This window comes from Tetrao urogallus (assembly GCF_951394365.1).
Source record: "Tetrao urogallus genome assembly, chromosome: 14".
NCBI classification, from domain to species: domain Eukaryota; kingdom Metazoa; phylum Chordata; class Aves; order Galliformes; family Phasianidae; genus Tetrao; species Tetrao urogallus.
This window is the reverse complement of record NC_136827.1, coordinates 14,311,191-14,331,448: the sequence shown is the minus strand read 5'-3', so window position 1 is coordinate 14,331,448 and position 20,258 is coordinate 14,311,191. Positions and strand designations below refer to the sequence as shown.

The window sequence follows — 20,258 nt, the reverse complement described above, 5'->3', positions numbered from 1 at the left end:
CTCTACAACAAAGACTGCAGCCACTGCCTTAAGAGCTACGGAAACAATCAAGATGGTGAAACAGTGAGTCTTGCTGTCATGCAAAGATAACTGGGGAAGTAGAATCTTTTATATGACATGTGTGTGCTCTTGCTGCTGGCTTTACTCTAGTGGTAGACAGTTGCTTGCTACTGGCTGTGATGTGGGATGAGTTCAGTATGGCTTTAGGGTAAAAACGAGTGTCTGGTTTCATTTTCCAGGCATCCTTTATTTAGTCTAAGGGGAAGTCATCCTGCTTTATTTATGTTGTCTGCAATCCGGGTGCTGAAGGCTTTCTGTATTAACTGAAAGTCCCGAAGTGCCCTATTAAGACAACTGTAGCACTGCTCTGCATGGGAAACATAGCTGGAACTGAGATCCGGCCCTTTATCCTTCTGCGTGTGGAATGCTTTCTGCACCAGACTGTTTCCAGATTAAAGCCTGAACACGCTGCAGCACGGGGAAAGTGGCAAGGCATGACTGTAATTACAACTTCTGATCAAATGATTTGCACAGCTCACATGAATTAGCAAATAACATCCAAAATCAATATTGTGGCACTTCTTACAGCAGAAAGCGTATTAACTCTTCAGTACTTCTAGCTTGGAATAAAGAAACTTTTTACATCCAAAATACCAAGCAGTTGAATTATCCACTATAGAGAGTTCTTACATTCTTGTATTAGGATTAGAGGCAACTGTAGCACAGGCCAGAGATAAAAAAACAGCCAGCAAGTGTGTTTCAGTTCTATTCAAGGATAATAAACAGGTTGGAGGTGAAATGTTGCAGCGAGGAGATAGAGATTCCTATCAGAGTTCAATAGAAAGTCTGTGCTTTGCTGGATCAAGAAAGATTAGCCATGTTTTATGAAGTAATTAAGTGAATGAAGATGCATTTCTGACACAAATATTGCATGTAAGAATGTAATTAGTTTATATGCAACGATTCTGTAGTTTACCATTCAGGTCTTTGACTGGTAAGCATATTAACCTGCTTTATACTAAGCAAAGTCAACTGTACTGGAGTCACCAAAGGACTCAATTTAGCCTACCATGCCAAAACAAATCTGTTTTAAAGGAGTGATCTGATGTAAATCTATAAAAAGTAGAACTCCTACAAATTTAGTGGGAACATGTTCTGCTGCTCTATACAAAGCTGATCTGGCAATTCATGGATTGAAAAAATGGTCAGTGGAGGATTAAATTAGTCTAACCTCCAGTGGGATCACGAAGGGAATAACAAGTGTATCCACATGACACTGGTAAGCACTGACATATGTAACAATCCTCATGTATTTGTGAGTAGCAAACAGGATGGTCCGGTTTGGATTGGATTGGGTTGATTTTGTTGTTTCATTATTATTATTATTATTATTATTATTATTGGCAGATCCCCAGCAATGTCTGGGATGAACTGTGTGAGTCAAACAGAGCTGTATACAGCCTAAATCTGCATAAAGCCTATAACTGTGTATAAGTAAGAAATGAGAAAGCCTGTGATCACTCTGCCAGGGGAAAGTTCTTTAATTCTTACCTGTTGCTGAAACTAATGCTTACATAGGAACGTCTGTGCAAAATGGAAGGGTCTTCGAGTGCAACCCCAGACAACCTTTAGAAAAATGGTACATTACAATGTAGAAGGGAAGGCGGAGCAAGGTGGTTAGGCACAGATTTACATCCACGTCTGCAGGGCTTTGGTTTGGATTTCTTCTATTTGTTGTTTTTATTGGGTTATGTTCTGACCTCCTGCAGGCATGTAGCTTTCATTAGATTCTATGTGCATCGAGGGGAAAATGCAATGTGGGGTACTTATCTGGGTTTAGACTTGTTCTCTGCTGTTAAAATTAATAAACCTTCATTGTTTTTTTCAGCCCCAGAGGCTTTTATTGTGGTTACGTGTTATTTAGGAACTGTATTTAAAATCAAATCTAGGACCAGAATGGTGCGCTGGGTTCAGTGCACAGATACAGCAGCAAAAGATTAATAAACTTGACCCTTTCTTGTGTTATTAAAAAAAAAAAGAACAAAACAACACAAACCAACCGAACCGTTTGAAAAAGTGGAATTAACCCAATTTTCAGCTTCCTGGGGGAGAGAAAGCAATATTTTTCCGAGACAATAAATTCTGTACTTCCTATCCCTTGTGTATGGGAACTGCTGAGTCACGGCCTGAACCTCTGATTAATCACCTGAGGCGAGCCGTGAGTCAGCCAGAGGAGCACAGCTGAAGGCAATTCACCTGTGCTGCCGGAAGGGGTGGAGCCAGGCTCCACCTCTCCTAGACCTATTGAAGAGCTGGCTACCAGAGGGGAAGGATCTCTTCTGGAGATCCTCTCTCTTGGTGTCTTCTGGTGAGCTCAGCCGAAGGGTAAGCTCTTCTGCTTATTCTCTTTGTGATCATTGTCTACCTTGCTTGATTATCTCGATTATATTGTGATTACAACATCTTGATATCTGTTGATTAAACAACTATATTGCGCTTATAGCATCTTGATTATACACCTTGAAAGACTCAGCAGCAGGTGCCAAGCCTTCCTCGTGGCTCTTGGGATGGACACGGCAGCAACGGGTGGCACAGAGCCCGCCTTCTCCACGTGCTGCGGGAGCAGGAATCTCTGTGTTGTAGGGGAGGGAAATTCAGAAGTTTGGGGCGACCATCCCGCCTTTGACATGCCATGACTTCTGGACATTACGAGGCCATTGCCACGTACTACCCAAGGCTTTCTGCAGCTGGTGTTTGCTGGGCACTTGGTTTGTTTTTGAGGCTGTGGCACTTTGCTCCCAGCAGTCCCTTCACGAGACCTGGATCTCCTGAGGACGAGCAGCAGCACCGCTCCCCTGCCAGCACACCCGGCACGCGCTTTCTGGGCGCGCGGAGGGGGTTTCATCCCCCCTCCTCACCCGAACGGGGCTCTTCGCACCACCGACCGTTACCACGGCGTTACGCACGCGGGAGGCGCCTCAGCGCCCCGCCCTCCCGGTCGCACCGCCGCCGCTCGGCCCGCAGATGGCGCCAGACCTCGGCTGCTGGCACGGACCCCGCGCACGCATCCGCCCGCACACGCCCGCAGCCGCTGACGGAGCCCGGCGGGGGCTGCCGGTTCTCCCACCCGCCGCCTCTCCGACCGCCGCCCGAGCAGCGGCAGCCGCGCGAAGAAGAGGAGGCGGCGGCGGAGCGCGGAGCTCCGTCCGACAGCAGCGCGCGGAGGTAGGGGCTCCTTCACAGCCACGGCGTTCGAAGTTCGCGGAGCTGCGGGAGGCTTTGCTGGGGTTCGGTAGCGCGTTCTTTGCCCTTGGTTGGCGCCCGTGCCCGGCGCGGGGTAACGCGGTCTGTCTGCGCTCTCGCCGCTGCTCTTCAGGGCTGGGCGGTTGGGTGGGTCTGAGCGGAGCTGCCATCTCCGCAGCCAGAAGTTGTCGAGAAACGCGAGGGGAGCGAAGCCCGGATCCGGGTCTCCTCAAACTTCCCCGCTCGAGGAAGTGGCCCCCGCAGCGCCTCGCTCCTCTCCTCTGCTTGCAGATGTCGGGGATGCTGGTCATCGCTGCCTGGTGCTTCCTGCAAGTGGAGAGCCGGCATCCTGAGATCGTCACGGGGAGCAGCAATCGCGGCAATTTCCTGGACAATGACAAATGGCTGAGCACCGTTTCGCAGTACGATAAAGACAAGTACTGGAACAAATTCAGGGATGTAAGTACGGCTTTGTTTGGCGCATACTTCGTGTTTGCTTCGTTTGTACGTCTTCAGTGTGTGGCTGCTGGCTTTTAGAAGATGTGAGTGGAGGAGAGATGCAGCTTGGGCTGCTGCGTGTGCTGAGGATGCTCGGAGCCGTTTGGGAGCTGGGCAGGCGGTGCTGGCATTCTTGGTTACCCCATATCTCGGTGTGCATGGGGCTCCACGTCAGTCTTATGGAGACAGAACGCTTCTCGGCTCTCCTTCGAGGAGGAACTTTGTGAGAAGTTTCAGTGCCTGCTGCTTGAGGGGCTCGTTAACTGTAAATGAGGAAAGAATGTGTCTGTGAGAAGGGAATATTTACCAGCTCGAGCCACAAGGTGGTAAACACCGAAGGTTGCTGTTGGTTTTTGTTTTTTTTCTTTTTCTGCCCGCAGATTTGTCAGAAAATATCTTATTGTCCATTCAGATCGTGGAGATTTTGGCAGTGGTGTATGTTTGGAAGATGCGATGCTTTGACTCAGTCCTTATCAGCCTAGAGAATAAGCATAACTTCAGTATGCATTGCTAGATGTACCTGCGGTAAACGTATCACTTTCTTAACACGGAGCTTTCACTAGTTTGAACACGTCGGGGTATTGCACACAAATGAGCAAAGAATGGAAAATGCAACGCTGCGATGCGTGTAACGTTTCTGGAGCTCCTTTTGCTTTCGTCGTCTGTCTGTTGAAAAAGCTTTGTTGGAATGCACACGGAAATGCCCCTCCGTGTTCCTAAGGCTGAATAGGGGAAACGTTACTGTTGGTCAGGAGCAGACTGGGGTTAAATGTTCTTGGCTGCATGGGATTTGTGTACAGTGGCTGCTGAGTGATTGTAGGAAAGGGAAGAGTGGCTGGCAGTTCTGCTAGTGCTGTTCTGTAAGTTCGCTGTGTCAGTAGTCTGCTATTTATTTATTCTCTTTTAGGAAGCTCAGGTGCTTTCCAGTATATTGCAAAGTTAAAGTTTGCTGTTATGCAGTTTTCTCCATAGTCTTAACAATGTACCTTACATTGCAAAAAGGAAGCTTCAGTTGTTAAATGTTGCCTGCTTCTGCTTAGCTTATTTTCTGTATTTTTCAGTAGTTCTGTGTCTGAAAAATCATACTGAATTTCAGTGTAGCAAAGTATGGATTTATCTGTAGCACCAACAGTTAGATCAGAATGCGTATTTGCATGCAGTCACTGAGATGACATTCACCTTTTGGGACTACTGAAGTTCTCATATAATAGATTCCTGGGAAAGCCAGCAGTGGTGAGGATGTTAATTTCTATGTTCAATTTGATGTGCCAATTTAGCACCATCTGAAAATCACAGATTGAAAGAACAAAGTACAAATTCATCTAAAAAATATTTTTAATTAGGGACAAAAATATAGCAGGAGACTCTTCACATCTTTCAGCAGTTTCCTTTCAGACTGAGACTTTATACAATTATGTTCACTGAACTTAAAGATTTGTTTCCTTTTATGCCTTATATAAATCAATGTAAAGAAATCTGGAGTTCTTGCAACTTCTCTTCAGATCTCCTTTCCCCAGCCTCCAGTGTGATTGTCACAGACGTGATTGCTCTTCTTAGGAAGAGGAAGTTGGCAACTGTCCTCAGCAGGGGGTTTGGAGCTGGGTGATCATTAAGGTCTCTTCCAACTTAAGCCATTCTATGATTCTGCATTCATTAATATTACCTCTTTCATGTTTTAAGGTTTCACAACTAAAAAAGGCATTTTAAGACTTTCTGAAAATACAAATGAAATCTGTAAAGCCTGCGTTCTCTCCCATAGGAAGAACTGTTAAACCAGTCCTGCCAAGCAGAAGCAAGTAATACAAAATCATGCAAATTTTAGATAACTTTCTATTCAGCTGTTTTAATGGTTCTATTTAATTACTTCAAAACTAGCATGTTATAACTGTGTATGATTATCCGTGAAACATTTTATGTGGCAAATTAATAGAGACTGCTAATCATCCTCTAAGCTTTTTCAAAGAGAAAATATATAAGCTTGCATACATAATTAAACTTTTAATAACATATTTTCAACTGAAGTAATTGTGGTGTATCATAATCTTCTGTGAGAGCTTCTGTGCACAGAGATGAAGACATGCGTATGTACAGTTTCTGCCAGCAGGAAGATGTAGTAGTAATGACAGCACACTTCTTGCAGCAGTGCAGAGATGTTATTGGAAGAAATCTGGTTCTTGCTTCATGGCTGAAATATCTTGGGGTAGACTGCAGGAAAAGTGCTTAGTGAGAAGACGCATGAATTAACCTCTGTGTATGCTGTAGATTAGCATTTTGTTTATAATTATTGAATTGCAGGGAAACTATTGTCCTGCCCTCCCTTCATTCTCAAACTGTAACTATGCATCATTAGTAGATGAAATTCTCAATGTGGGATTTGTGCAAGAATCTGGAAGTGGTCTTTCAGTTATTGGCAAAACAAAACAAAACAGCTGCTACGGAGCAGAGGGCTTTGGCCCTACCCTACAAAGCAGCAGAAGCAGTGTTGCAGTAACAATCATAACTACCTTTAGTAGCTTTCCTAGTTGTAGGTCACATCGTATACCTGATGTTGCACAAATATCTGCATAACTGTGTTCACGTGCACAGTCGGAGGAACGCTGCACGTATGCAGCTCAGCTTTGGTTGCTGTAGGTGTGGCCACTTTGAACAGTTTGTTGTTTGTAGTATGCACGTGTTTGTGTTGCACGTAAATCTGCATTAATGTTGCACTGCTACCTGGTCTCTTAACATACAGAACACAACTGAATATAAGATTTTAAACTGGGGTTCCTTCATCTTTCTCAGTGACTCCTTTCAAAAATCAATTGGTTGGTCAACCATATTGGTCTGATAGGCCTGATTTGAGAGGACAGTTTGTTTGTGGTTTGTTTTCTGTAGGGCTTGTATTTCTGTTGGGCAAAGACAGCATGGTAGTTATACCTAACAGCCCTGCAGTCCTTATTCTTCTGTGAAAAGACAGCAGTTTAAGCCTGTTTCAGTCTCTATTATATCCACATAATCAGGCTAAATTCATCAGTCTGACTGAAGTTTATAATGTAATCGTGCTTTGTAACATTTTCAAAAGGCCACAAGGGATCTCTTTTAAAAAACAAACAAACCCAGAACTTCACATTATAATCTTTTCATGTGGCCTGACCACAATTTGTGCAATATTTAGTTGCTTCAATTTTAAAACAACCAGAGCCTGTTAATGAATACTTAAGACCATGTGATGGATGTGTTGTGAAGCACTTGCTCTTGAAAACCTTGTTGATGGTCCAGCCATCAAGTATCAACTGTGGTGTGATGTCTCACGTATTGATGTGCTTTAAATATGGTCTGAACTTGATATTCCTGTCTTCTACCCCATTTTCCCAGTCTGTTGTGGGCTTTTGATATTGATATTTATGAAAACAAATGCTAAGGCCTCCGTCATTCAGTCAAATCTGTCAAGAGAGGTTCATTGGTTTAAGAGGAGCTCGAGTGCAAATTTAGCACCTGAATATTAAGTGAATCCTTAAAGTCTCAGAAAGCAGTCATTATGTGGATAGCCATACACGTTATTGTAAGCTGCAAAGTCTCATTGTGTTCATAGAGGCTTGGCACAAAATAAAAGCCCTTGTAGTGTTAGACCTGTCTACATCAAAGATTATGGGAACACACTAATTCTCTTAATTCTGCTTGGACTTATGTCTGTTAAGTTATTAATGCTTACATAAAAGAGGTAATAAGTTCAACTAGCTATAGACTAAACTGCAAAAGTGGAAAAGAAAAAAGTTAAAAGAACTTAGAGGATGTAATACAAACCATATGAGGAATTTCTATGAGGCTGAAAGCGAAGAATACTGACACAAACTGGTTTCAGTGCATGTTTATGTATGAAAGGTTGCCAGACCATGTCTGAGCATTAACTGAGCCATTTCTCTGAATTTTACTGCTTGCAGTTTCAGTTCAAGCTGTCATGTTGATGCTCCCGTGCATCATATGTCCTGAGGTGTTTTCAAGCTATACTTGCCTAATAAACAGGATGGGAAATGTATATATAGATATAATCTCACAAATTCATTGTAGGCAAATAGTTGCATATAACTATGAGCAGTTATATGTAAGAGATCAGGTTATGTATTAGGTTTCTATTGACACAGACCACCAGCCCTTGGTACAGTTTGATGAAGAAACGATTTTGGCCTTTATTCGTGTACAACTCCTCTCTGAGCCGATCGAGTTCATCCTCACACCTGTGCAGAGGCGCAGTGTGAGGTGGTAAAGCAAATACAGGACCAGGAACTGAAGGGGATATATTGCTCCACCATTGGCCACGATGGATTCAGGAGCTTTGTTTTGGCTTCTTCCTGTTTCTGCACCCGCTTTTCTTCGTGTTCCACTTAACCCCTTTCATTTGTTTTGCCCGTGATTTGGAGTGTGTGGTAGTGAAATTTGATAGCAGAGCTGGAAAGCCTGGCCAATGTGGAGAAGGATTGGAATACCAAGCAGGTAGAACTTGAAGACCTTGAGAACTCAAGTAACAGAAACGAAATTTTAAAGTACAAAGCAGAAGGTCATGGAACTGAGAGCTAAAATGAATTTATTCTGGGTCTTGGCAGCTTAGCTTGAAATAGATGAGAGGGAAAATCTGTGTGCTTTTATTGATTTTCAGAGTTATTCTAAGTAACAAAAGTAGTGCTCCTCTGAAGAGAGGAAATGTATTGTAAAAATGAAAGATTTTTGGTTCTGACGAAGAAATAAAATTATACAAAGCATAGGAGAGAATACTTCAATTAGGAATATTGGGAGCACTACTGATCAGTGAAATTAAAGAGAGACAAATTTTTACAAAGTTGGTGAGTCAAATGGCTTTAAGTGTTGTAGGAAAAGATGGTATGCAAAGCCAATTCTGCAAGGGTAGATTTGCTTCAGAAAGTGCTTTGAGAGAGGGATACCAAAAGCTACTTTGTACAAAGTTGAGATAGAGAAGTAGAAAATTGCTAACAAAAATAACTTCATTCTTGATTTTAGGATAAAAGGACATTAATCCACTCAGGTCTGTGGTTCTAAAATCAGTGAGTTCTGTTTCAAAACGGAGCTGTATGTTAACAAAACAGATGATGATAAAATCAGTTGTAATAAAAGAACTTGGATTTTTTGAATTTTAGAACTCCAGGCACCTTTGAGTTTTAGTTCCCACCTCTGTTTTCAGATTAAATCCCCTTGAAGATGGTTGTCTTTCTCCCTGTCCATGTAGTTTTCAGTCTGGTGGAACTCCATCTCAGATACTCAAGCATCAGATCCTGTGGGACTTTTAGTGTAGTCTGGCTTATTCATGTTGTCTCTTTCATGACAGGTTCATGCTTTCAATGTGATCTCACTACCAAGGACCTGTTCCAAGATAACACCCAGTACAGTCAGTGCTAAGGGGAAGCTACTTAATTTAGGATGGCATTTTCTTCTTTGATGTTCAGGTCTACAGGGTAAATAAAGTACTGTCTCACCCACAGTTTATTACTACACAATTGCATTTTCTGTTTTCTTCATCTCAAATGTAATGACAGATTTTTCTTGTGATATTAGTGATTGATAAATTTATTCCTGGTGAAACCATTCAGGCCCTGCAAGTTACATGGTGAGTAAGACAGTCATAAGGGAGGGCTACAGTACATTTAAAGAATACCTAATTAATGAATGCATCCTGACAGTAAAGTGGCTGGGTAATGTAACAGGACACAGGCACCTCAGACGTGCTTCCTAGATTACCATTCCATGACCACCTTGAGATTTAATGGAAGGTGAGGGCTGTGTGCCTGGATTCTGGTGGATCTGGACTGAAACACAATAGAGTTGAAATGTGATTTACAAGTTCACTCAGGCACTACCATACTTTCTCTCTTAGGGCAATCCTTATTCAACAGAGAGACAAGGCTGGAATATAAATGTAATTGCAAAGTGCAGCTGAGATGCATCTGCCAAAGCTGCATGAAGTTTAAAAGAGTAGCATAATATGGGACCAGGTTTGTGCAAATGTAATTCACTATTAGCTTCTTACAAACAGCACAGACGTGCTGTGGGGGAGCTGTTAGGTCGGGCCTTGAACCGATGATTGAGCACCTGGTGTAGGGGTGCAGCTGGCCCAGGGGGCACAGGCAAATTGTTTGCACCTGTGCTCTGCAAGCCACCTGAAGAGGTGGACCCAGGGTGAGCTCATACATGGGTCAGCCACAGGAGGGAGAGCATCCCTAGGACCTGGGCTGCTTCCTGAGAAGGGAGTGCAGTGTTGGCAGAGAGCCCCTTCACCACTGGGGTGAGTACAACTCTTCTTTCTGTATATGACTGTTGGCCTACCTGCAAATACTTTGCCTGGTATCGCTAAGAACCTGTCAGAAGCAATTTTGCTTCTTTGTGAGCAGAACATATGCTTAGTGATAATGCACGTCTCAAACTTGACACTTTCCTTCTGCAGTGGGAAGGGGAATAATAATGGCATTTATGTCAGAATAATTAACTTGGGAGGTACAGAGAGCCTATTTCTTTATGATGACTTGACATGTATCCACCTTGCCTAGGAATGACCTGCGACTCTAAAGCTCAACAGATCAGTGGAAAACTATGATGTTAGTTTCTGCATTTCAAGTTATAACTCGAATAGTTTCTGTGGACTGCAGCAACAAATTATATTCCTGCAACAAAATCCTGTGTGTTTGAAACTTGCACTGCTATCTTCTACCAATTTTTAGAGTAATCATTCTGGAATTTTACTGCTTTCTGTCAAATACCACATCTGAAGTATGAGAACTAGTTTTCTCTTTCATAATGTGTTTATTCAAAGGCTGTTCAATTATGTATTTCTCTGTGTAACCAAAAACGAAATTAATCCAAAAGATCTGCAGTGAGGTTCTTTTGATACTGATATGCTGATGACCAGGCTATCATTGACTTCAGCAAAGCCTGAGTTTAACTGCTGTATTCCTTGTCTTCCTGTTTTCTTAGACAAAGTACTATACATGAAAGACCAATTTAAATAGGTATTTTTTTGCATATGGTGGGCACTATGGAATTGGAGAAGGCTGAAAGTTATATATTTTTATGGCAGCATAGATTTTTCGTTGTTCCAGGGAGATGCTTCAATCCGAAAATCAAACATCTCCAGTCTACAAAAGGCACATGTGGCTGATCCCAAAACAAGAAAGTGGAGTTGACACAGCTAAGTTGAGGTGATGCTGCTGTCTCCAATGTGAATTTCTGTATCTCCACCACTTTGTTTCAGCTTTATGCAGGACTTTTTTTGCAGCAAAGATATCAACCCTTAGCTTTGAATAATCTATCATCAGGTAGATTAACACCTGTGGTGTTATCATTTGTGGATTAGCTCCTGCAGGTTGGCAGCTAAAATTGAATTATACATTTGGACTGGATGTCTAATGCTTAATGAGTTTCAAGGCGAAGATATGATTCAAAATAAAGTTTACAGATAAGTAATTGCTAAGCTACTGAAGAGAGGCTTTGGCAGGAACCAGGATGGTCTTTATCTGTCACTTCTACAGCTTGGTTTGTAATCCAGGGTAACGGAAAATCATTCTCATTAAATAGATACAAGGGGGCTTCAATTAATTGTGATTTTGGCTGTCCTCTTAATAAACTTAATGTCATAAATCTACTTTGCTGATTGCTTTCTCATAGGCAGATAGAAAAATACTTGGTAAAAAAAATTGTGGTTGAAGTAACTATATTAGGCTGGCTTTCAAGAAAAGTTTCCATGCATCATGGCATACCACTGGATTCTGGCAAACACTGGAATTGATAGAGACAGTGATTCTTGTCTGTTTATACAGGTTATTTTGTAACTGTCCAATTGGGAAATTTGTCTGTATATGTACACAGTTTAATCTGAAATTTCACAGAATATCCCACTAATAGTTTTAAGTACTTTCTAGCTTGGAGAACAGTCCTCGCCTTTCTGTGCTTGAGTTTCCTTGGCTATTCAGATATCTATCTCAGCTCTGTCTCCTATTCTTTTATACCATCCTCTATGCCTTTCTCTTCTTGTTGTAATGCTTGGGCAACTTTAATATGAACAGAAGATCAAAGCAATAGAGGCAGCTGCAGTCTCTGGGTCTGGGAGTGAGTGGGCAGGCCGGAGCAAGGAGATGCTTTAACTTCTCCCCCATGGATGCTGAAAATGATTATTGCAGTGTTCAGACAAGAGGCTGTAGCAGGAGGAGGCTGAGCTACTTTCTCAAAGGAAAGAGTGGAGAAAATTGTTTTCAGAGTGGTGTTTGTATTTGTGCTAGGGATGTTGAGATCTGTGGTAGAATTGGATGGTAATTGTTCAGTATCAGTAGAAATGAATTTTAGATGCTTCAGAAATGCAGTGACAGTGATTCCACTTCTGTATATATTTTCACTCCCCATAGCTGCTATGACTGCTTTCACATTTTCTTCTTGTGCTGTCATCCCAAAAACATCAGATGGAAAATATTTCCACTGACCTTCCCTACACTGATACAAAAAAGAATTGCTTTTCCATATTGCTCCAGTGTGTTCCCTCTCCATCTTATTGCAGGGGATGCAGGGATGCACATTAATAACTTCTGTAGCTGAAAACTTAACTGTACCTACAAATGTACAGTAGTAAATTAAATAAATTGTTCTGAGATAGAATTTCATCCAAGACTGCTGTGCTTTGGGCAGTTCCAGCTCCTGGAAGAACCCTGTTACTCCACAGTGTCTGTGGAGAAGCCAATTCCTAATGTTCTGTTAATCTGCTCTTTTGTGGCATTCTTTCCCACCCAAATTCCCAAAGCAATTTTTTGACTTGGTCATGCATACCAAGTTGTAGATCTAGATTAGACTGATGTGGAAGCAGAGGATAAAACTTGTTTCAGAGTTATCCATCAACCTAATGCCGGATCTAACAACAAAATTTGTGTCACGTGAGGCCCAGAACAGTGCTCTTTTACTGATCTGAATACTATGCTTGAATACAGAGAGATGGAGCTTGGCAGTGTCCTTTGGGCATACGTGCCAGCATCTGACAGCAGTGTTTAGTGGGTTAAATTAATTTCTTGTTTGCTAACATATGCTTCACTCGGTATATCAGGGAGAAACTTCATCCATATTTGCTATGTGAAGCAAGGCTAGCCAACCTTCCTGATGTTAGACTAATGTTTTTTCTTTAAATACTAGATAAGTACAGCCTTAATATCGTATTGAAGGAGGACTAAGTATTTTCAATTAAAAGATAAAAATGCTAAGCAGATTTCCTGAATCTTGCTTTATCATAATATCAAACTGCATCTGGCAAAACTTAGTAAGCTTCAATCTACTCATCTTTTTAGAACTTGCTTCATCTTGCTAAAAAAGAAACTACTTCCTATTATAGAAGGAACTCTTCTTCTTTCAGGACATTATAGACATGGGGTAATTAGTAATTTAAATTTAGAATTGCCCAGAATATTCCTTAAACACAAGTATGAATCTCCAGATTATGGTTCACTGAGGCTAACAACATCCTGAAAGGAATTGTGACATTTAATTAGAATAAATATGAACTGGAAAAATAGTGCACAACTGTCAGTAACTCTCAACAGCAGTTGTGGCAGGTGAAGAGAACTGGTGCACCAAAGAGATTTGTTCATAAAGATACGTAGAGTAATTCACATCCGTAGCCACAGATTTACTAGTTCAATTATTCATAAAAGTACTTATGTAACAAAGCAAGTCAGCTATAACAAAATGCTTAATGGTTTGTTTTCAGTCAGATACTGAGATGGAGGCATGCTCTATTAGGTGAGAAATCGTAGCTAGAGTGATCTGGTTTAGATCTGAGATCTGTCATCACAGAAAATACTTGGTGAAAGAGGAAGCAAAGAACATGCCATATGTCTGTGTGTGACTCTACGTAATGGAGTTACACAGACGAAATGGGAAGTAGGTAGATATGGTGAAATGTGCCCTTCTTCATTAGAGAGGATTCCAAGTTGATCACATTGCTGAGGTTGGATGGAGAGAAGAATAGGAAGGGATTTAGAGAGGATACAACTGCAAGCTGTTAGCTGCTGATGGCCCACACCCGGGTAGCAAGAGTCCTCGTGAGCTTCTGGTAACCTCTACTTAAGAAGTGTATGTGATTCTGGGCATGGTTGTGATGATTCTCTTGCTGAGTATACATAAAACATTTTGGACTGCAAGAAACCATGGTTGGCTTACTGTCAGATGAGAAGCTGTAAACATCTGCTTCTGTGGTCTTCCTGTTGTGAGACTTGTGTGGTAAGTGGTATTGGTTTAAATGTGATAAACAACAAAGATGCGTTGTGGCAGGGATACGTGTGCTTTAACGCATGTTTTCTTTGCAGTGTGTTTGTGGATATCTGTAGCATTCGTAATTAACTCAGGAACAGATGGCAGAATCTTGGTTTAAAACAGAACATCCACTAAATGAACGATCATGCATTGCTGCAAGTTCATTTGAAAGCAGTTGCTCTGTTCCCTCGGATGGTGCTTAATGCAGCCCTGCTGAGAGTAAAGAAGGAAAAGTCTTTAACAGCTGGTGAAGTTCAGTGTGTGTAGGACCTCTATAAAGCAGGACATTTCAAACATCTCCTGAATGCTACTTTCTCATGCGGTACGAGGATGATTTTCAAGCTTCTATTGTTCTGCATAAATGAATTGTTATTCATGTCTTCATATATAGAGCAAACAGAATGAATTGTCTGTAGGATTTTTTTTTTTCTGTCCTCATTTCCATGCAGAAGACTACAATTATGTCATCTGCCAAAATGTTGGGAAGTAGCTTTTTATTATAATAAAAACTTATATTTTGCTTGTGTACTTTCAACTCCAGAGTTGTGCTGCAGTTTTTCAAAGCTGGAAAACACGAGAAGATATTGTCAGCATTTCACCATGGCACTTGTTTCACATTGAAAGCCAGAGGGCAAAGGAAAGTGATTTCTTTTGGTTCATGTAATCTTTTTAGAAAGCAGTAGCAGACCTGCAGGCACAATCTCTGAGATTTATATGAGGTAAAGATCAGAATGATGAGATCTCAGATGTAAAAACTGATTGATTACCTAAGTGGTATGGTTCTCCAAATTCAGAAGTTAAATACAGTTGATTTTCAGGAGAGCAAGAGCAAGGGGAACAACAGAAGGCTGCTAGAGGAAAATACTGTAAATATATTTTTCATCAATGAGGTAAAAACATGGTATTTCTCTATCCCAAAGGTACTGAATGGATTATTGCAACCAGCCAACTTAGATCAAACCTTTTTTTAAGGATAAATGAAGCCCTGTTAAAATGTTTGTCTCTGTGAGATGACGTGAATTTACCTGAATAGTCACGGTGAATTGGGCAGTCTCTTTGTCTCTGAAACTATTTTATATCGTTCTTTATACCTGCAGACTGTATGGATGTGGACATAAAATACTTCTATGAAAACAGTAGTGCCATTTCCTCTGTTTGGAATTGCTATTACCTCTAAAAGTGTGCTGTGTACTTTAGGCAGTATCTGTAACATCCAGTGAAATGATGTTTGATAGCTTGCATTTTTCTCCATATTCTGAGCTATAAATTTCAATGTGTTGTGTACTGTATTTTCTTATTCCATCATAAGCTCCCTGTATCTTCTCACAGTGAGTGTTTCATGGAATAAGTAGATAGCTTTGCACCTGCCTACAAACCTTTGTTATCTCCATTTTTTTTGTGTAAAACTGACCTGGGATGTTTCCAGTATGAAAGCTCAGATTTTCATGTGTTTGCCATCTAACTTCTCTGTGGGTGCACTGTCCAATTTCTTTGTTTTCTTGAACTGTTTTTTCTTATTCAGTTCAATTGATGGGTTCTTTAATTCTTTAATGTTTTATCTGGTTTTTTTTTTGTTGTTGTTGTTTTGTTTTTATGCATCACAGTGGCAGCTCTGAGCAACTGCAATACCTTGGTTTTTCTCTTCTCTTTCTTCACTATAACAAGTGCTTAATAGTAAGCTTCTCCTCACCTGGTTTCTTTCCCAATTTCACTTAACTGTACATCTGCCTTGTGTCAGCCTTGCAATATCAGAGGAGATGGCTTTCTCTAAGAGGTAGCATGCCTGGGGAGAGCTGGCAGAAAACTATATTCTATTAGAGCCTGTAGGCCACTTTCTGCAGTCTATGGAATCTCTTCCCAGGAGCACCGTAGCAGTAGCTTCTGTCACAAGTTCTTGGCTTCAGAGGTAGATGTTTCTTAATTGCTGAAAGTATGGAATAACAAGATTTATCACCCAGGATCCGATGCTGCAGCAGCTGTGCTACTCGCAGCTTCGACTGTCTTGAAAGGCTGAAGAATTATATAGCATTCCCTGTAATGACAGAGTTTACTGCTACCTGCTGAGTTGCAGAATCGTTCCTTTCAGGTTAGGCTGTAACTTGCATTGATGTGATTGTAAGCAATAAGGAAGAAATGAAGACATCCTGAGTGTCCCAGCAGAGTAGTATCTAGGACTGTTTATTGACTGGCTACAAGTGCTTTGAGGTAGCATAGGAGACATACCACAAGAAGTTACAAAGGCTTGGAAACTCGACTTGTTCTTTTTAAAAGTATCATTAAGTTATTTTCTACAGGAGCAGAACGTGAAAAATATGCCTGGCATGATGTTATAGAAAGCCATATGAAATCTGAAGTCAGGGAGTAAACAGCTCATTGCTAGCACTTTAGGGGAATGACTGGAGGGAAAACAAAAAGCAATTTTATAAAGCAAGACGTTTACTACACAGAAAGTGTTCCCTTCTGGGGGAAGGGGAAATGAGAATTGTTGACCACTTTGTTCTAAAACACTGTTTATAGATCAAATTCCTGATTTGGAGGTATGTCTACCTTCCTGAGCTTTCTGGTAAGGCAAATGTATGGTTCAACTTAAATCATGCAGCATTTACACCCTGCTGTGATCATATAGCTCTCTCCTCCCTTCTTCATTATGTGTCAGCAGCAGCGCAAGCCCTTTGCCTGTTTACCATTTCTGAGCAGAATTGTTTTTACTGGACCTATACACATACAGCGTGAGTAGGAGATGGGTAGTGTTGTTCTTCATATACCTACATAGAATACATCAACTGTCTTGGCTTTTACCTGTCTTCTAGTTCATAACTCCATGTGAATCTGGCAGTGATTTCAATTCTGTGCTCAGTTAAGGGCATGCAGTGTGCAAAAGGGAAAAGCTGGGAAGGTACGAAGTAGCTCTTCCTTCGTTTCAGCCTCATCGTTTGAATTAAATGGCTTTTTCACTTTTGGAAATAGCAGAGTGAAATACAAGGGTTTGTAGTCTCTAAAGTCTGGATCTTAACCTTACTGAATACAAGAAATAGGCTGTTTTCTATAGACACATCTTAGTGTTTCAAAAATTCATAGGAAGTTCCCAAAAGTGAAGCCATGGGAGCTATCACTGTAATTTGGATAATAAAACCAATAAGCAAATGTCAGACTAAAAATCTTGGACAGCCTTGCTTAATAAATGAAATGGCAAACTACCAGCCAGTGTTAAAAAGAGTATCCAGCTGATGCTGCTTTCATCCCTATACAATTGGCAGCGCTCCTGGGTTGATGCCTGAGAGAGTGTTGGTACTTGGCCTGGATATGATTGCACATGAGTGGGCTAGGCCACTAAATCATTTGGCATTTCTGACAGTTGCATCCCAGAAGAGCATTGGAATTTCTGCTTGTTGCGGTTGTGTAGCATAGCTGCTCTGGGGGAATAATCCTAATTTTCTTGATCTAATTGGAAGGGATCTTTATTTTATTTCTGGTGACCAGTTCTCTGCCTTGTACTCAATTTGGTGACCATTTCATACTTAAGCTAAATGTCTCTGGAAAGACAAATAGGATATCTTCCTGCTCTGTGCAAGGTTAAGCTAGTATTTCTGAGAGGGCTGCTGCTAGTAGGGCTTATCCTTCAGGTTACATTTTCTCCCTTTGGAAATACTAAAACGCCTTACTGATGTTATTTGAAATATATGATCTTTAAATATTCATTGACTTACATAAGGGTAGATGGTGTGTTTCCTGAGATTTAATTCATAATAAATCTGGTGCATGCCTTAGGTAAGGAAGTCTTAGTGGAATCAAAGCATCTTGGATTACAGGATCTGGATTCATTACGGATGAAAAGAGGATACATAAGATGTCTGCAGGCTGTTGATGTGAATTGTCCACTTGTCCAGCTGGTCTCTTCACTAATTTGAACAGCCTGTAAAGATATAATGGCTGCTGGATAGGAAGAGATGAGAGCTTAGCTTCTCTAATAAGTCACTAGACAGTGCTGTTTCAGAACTATCAAAACTGTGGGTCTCTTCAGCCATCTTCAAACAAGGACTTGATTTCTGTCTCTTGCATAAGACTTGACCAAGCATTGCCACACAATGCCTTCCAAGAATGTCCTTTTTGCTCCTTTAGACTTGGTGCATTCTCTGAAGTCGACTTTAAGGAGGATCTCAGTTCTCAAGGGAAAAAAGAATTCTAAAGGATTTCTCCTAAAAAGGTTGTTAGCAGGCATATTTAAAAATAAATGTCTTCTCTCCTTCCCTACCCCCACTTTTCTTTCTGGAGTGAGCTGTGAGACAGCATTGGTTGAATCATCCATCTGAGTCATGCAAACAACTGTCATTGTTAGATGTAAAGATGAGCTAAAAAGCTGTCACTCGCTTGGGAGCATTTTTATTTTTGTCTCACTCATCCAGTGAGGGAGGAGTTCCTTTTTGCCTCCTTTCACATGGAGAATGACAAAGCCAGTGTTCTCATGGCTACAACCTTTACTTCTGAGGGGAAAAAAAACAAACAACAAAAAACCCAACAAACATTGCAGGAATGTTTTACCTCAGAGGATGTCATCCTAAAAGTCTTTTCATGCACTTGTGTGAACTCTGTGAGGGTGTGCAGCTATCCAGGTGGTCCTTCCCTCAAAATGTCAGGACTTGCACAAGTTCTCTGTTGCCTGAAGTCATTCATTCTTGCATCGAGATTGTAAGTATGGTCTACATTCTCATGCAGAGTGCTAATGTCTGACTTTCAATACAGCTGTTTCTCCTTACCCTTCTCCATCTCCTTTCTTATTCTCTGTTGCTTTGTCTTTGTATCGTAGCAGCTGACTCTGGAATACAGAATCTACATCTCTACCCAGTCTCTTGGTTGACTTTGCATTCCTAATTCTTATTCTGTTTACTGTTTTTTTTCACTCTGTCATCACAGTTGTCTTTCCTTTTTCCTGCAGTTTGTCAGTGCTAATCCTTCTCACCTCCCTTGTCATAGTTACCTTTCCTATCTTCTTTCCTTATCCAAGTCCCCTGAAACTTTGCTTCCAAATATTGCTAACCAGTAAATCACAGCCCATGGACTTCCTTCATCCAAAGTTACGGTGTTGTGATCAGTCTGATTTTGATCTTAAGTGTGGGTCCCTGATAGCTGGTGTGTATTCCTGCACTATCCACCACAGGGTCATCTTCATACCTGAAGAGAGTATGCCACTGCCTTAAGATGACAGAACCTCTACAGTATTATGCAGGCTGACTTCTTTAGCCACAAGTGCTAAGTGGGCAATGTTGGTATGTTATGTCTTCAGTACCATGCCTGAAGTCTTATACAAATTGCTGTTTATAATGAAGCAAGTGCTTGCACTGATAAAGCTTTATCATGTTCAGATTGAAGATAGCACTTCATTGTGTTCCAAAGATTCATAATAAACCTTCTCCCAGGTTCTCTTATCTTCTTCCTGGAAAACCATGGTTCCTACTTACCTGATCTCTTACCCGTTGAAACAGCTTCCCTGAGAGCCTGGCAAAGTTCAGTGTGAGGCATATCAATTCCTCTTTTTTTCCAAGAAAATCAGCTGAGGTTCTTGCACTTGAGCTATTAACCACCCTGTAACCTGTACCTTTTGTGTGCTTGTTTGTCTGTTTGTGCTCAGACCCAATGCAACCAAGAGACTTTTTGTAGATCCCAGTAAGCTGTTCAAGCAAGCAACTGTGCTCCTCCCACTGTGAAGTAAAGGAAAAACGAGTTCTCTTCCTATTCAGTTATATTTTGTTAATTTTTCTTACTGTTTTTGTACTGGAATTTTCATAGATGTTGGCAGGATTCACATTTAGTGATACATTTATTTATCTGCTGGTTGACATTTGATATGCAGTTGCACAACTGGAAATTTGAAAAGCTGTTTTCAGTGGAAAAACTACTAATTTTAATGTAATTTTGTCATTCAGTCCTTGCAGTGGGATTTTGTTTGTATCAGAAAACTTGTTTGTGTTTTCTGCCATAAAATATAGATAAATTACCAAAAAACAGATGTTTGTCCTACAATAATATTTTGGAAAATCCTCCAGTGACTGCTTTGCTTTCTAAGACTTCTTGAAATCATGACACACTTTACCTACCTTTGAAGTGCTGCTGTCTGCAGGTTGAAATGTAGCAGCTGGTCTTACACACAAGAGTTAACCCAAACTGACCCTATAAGGCTCAGCATCTGACAAAATCACAGCGTGAACCTGTAAGGTTGCAGGCAGACCTAAAAATAAGTGGTGTAAACT

At 41.1% G+C, this 20,258-nt stretch overlaps 1 protein-coding gene across 1 annotated transcript in view; it reads left to right on the top strand.

The window, feature by feature from the left end:
• Positions 1 to 3,534: 3,534 nt before the first annotated feature.
• The window catches only part of SPOCK1 (SPARC (osteonectin), cwcv and kazal like domains proteoglycan 1), a gene marked incomplete at both ends in the record, with an annotated part of 262,949 nt that continues 246,225 nt past the window's right edge, over positions 3,535 to 20,258 (top strand). Inside the window, one exon of the mRNA XM_079542147.1 lies at positions 3,535 to 3,702. Within this exon, the coding sequence (XP_079398273.1) occupies positions 3,535 to 3,702 (168 nt within the window). The remainder of the gene's footprint in view (positions 3,703 to 20,258) is intronic.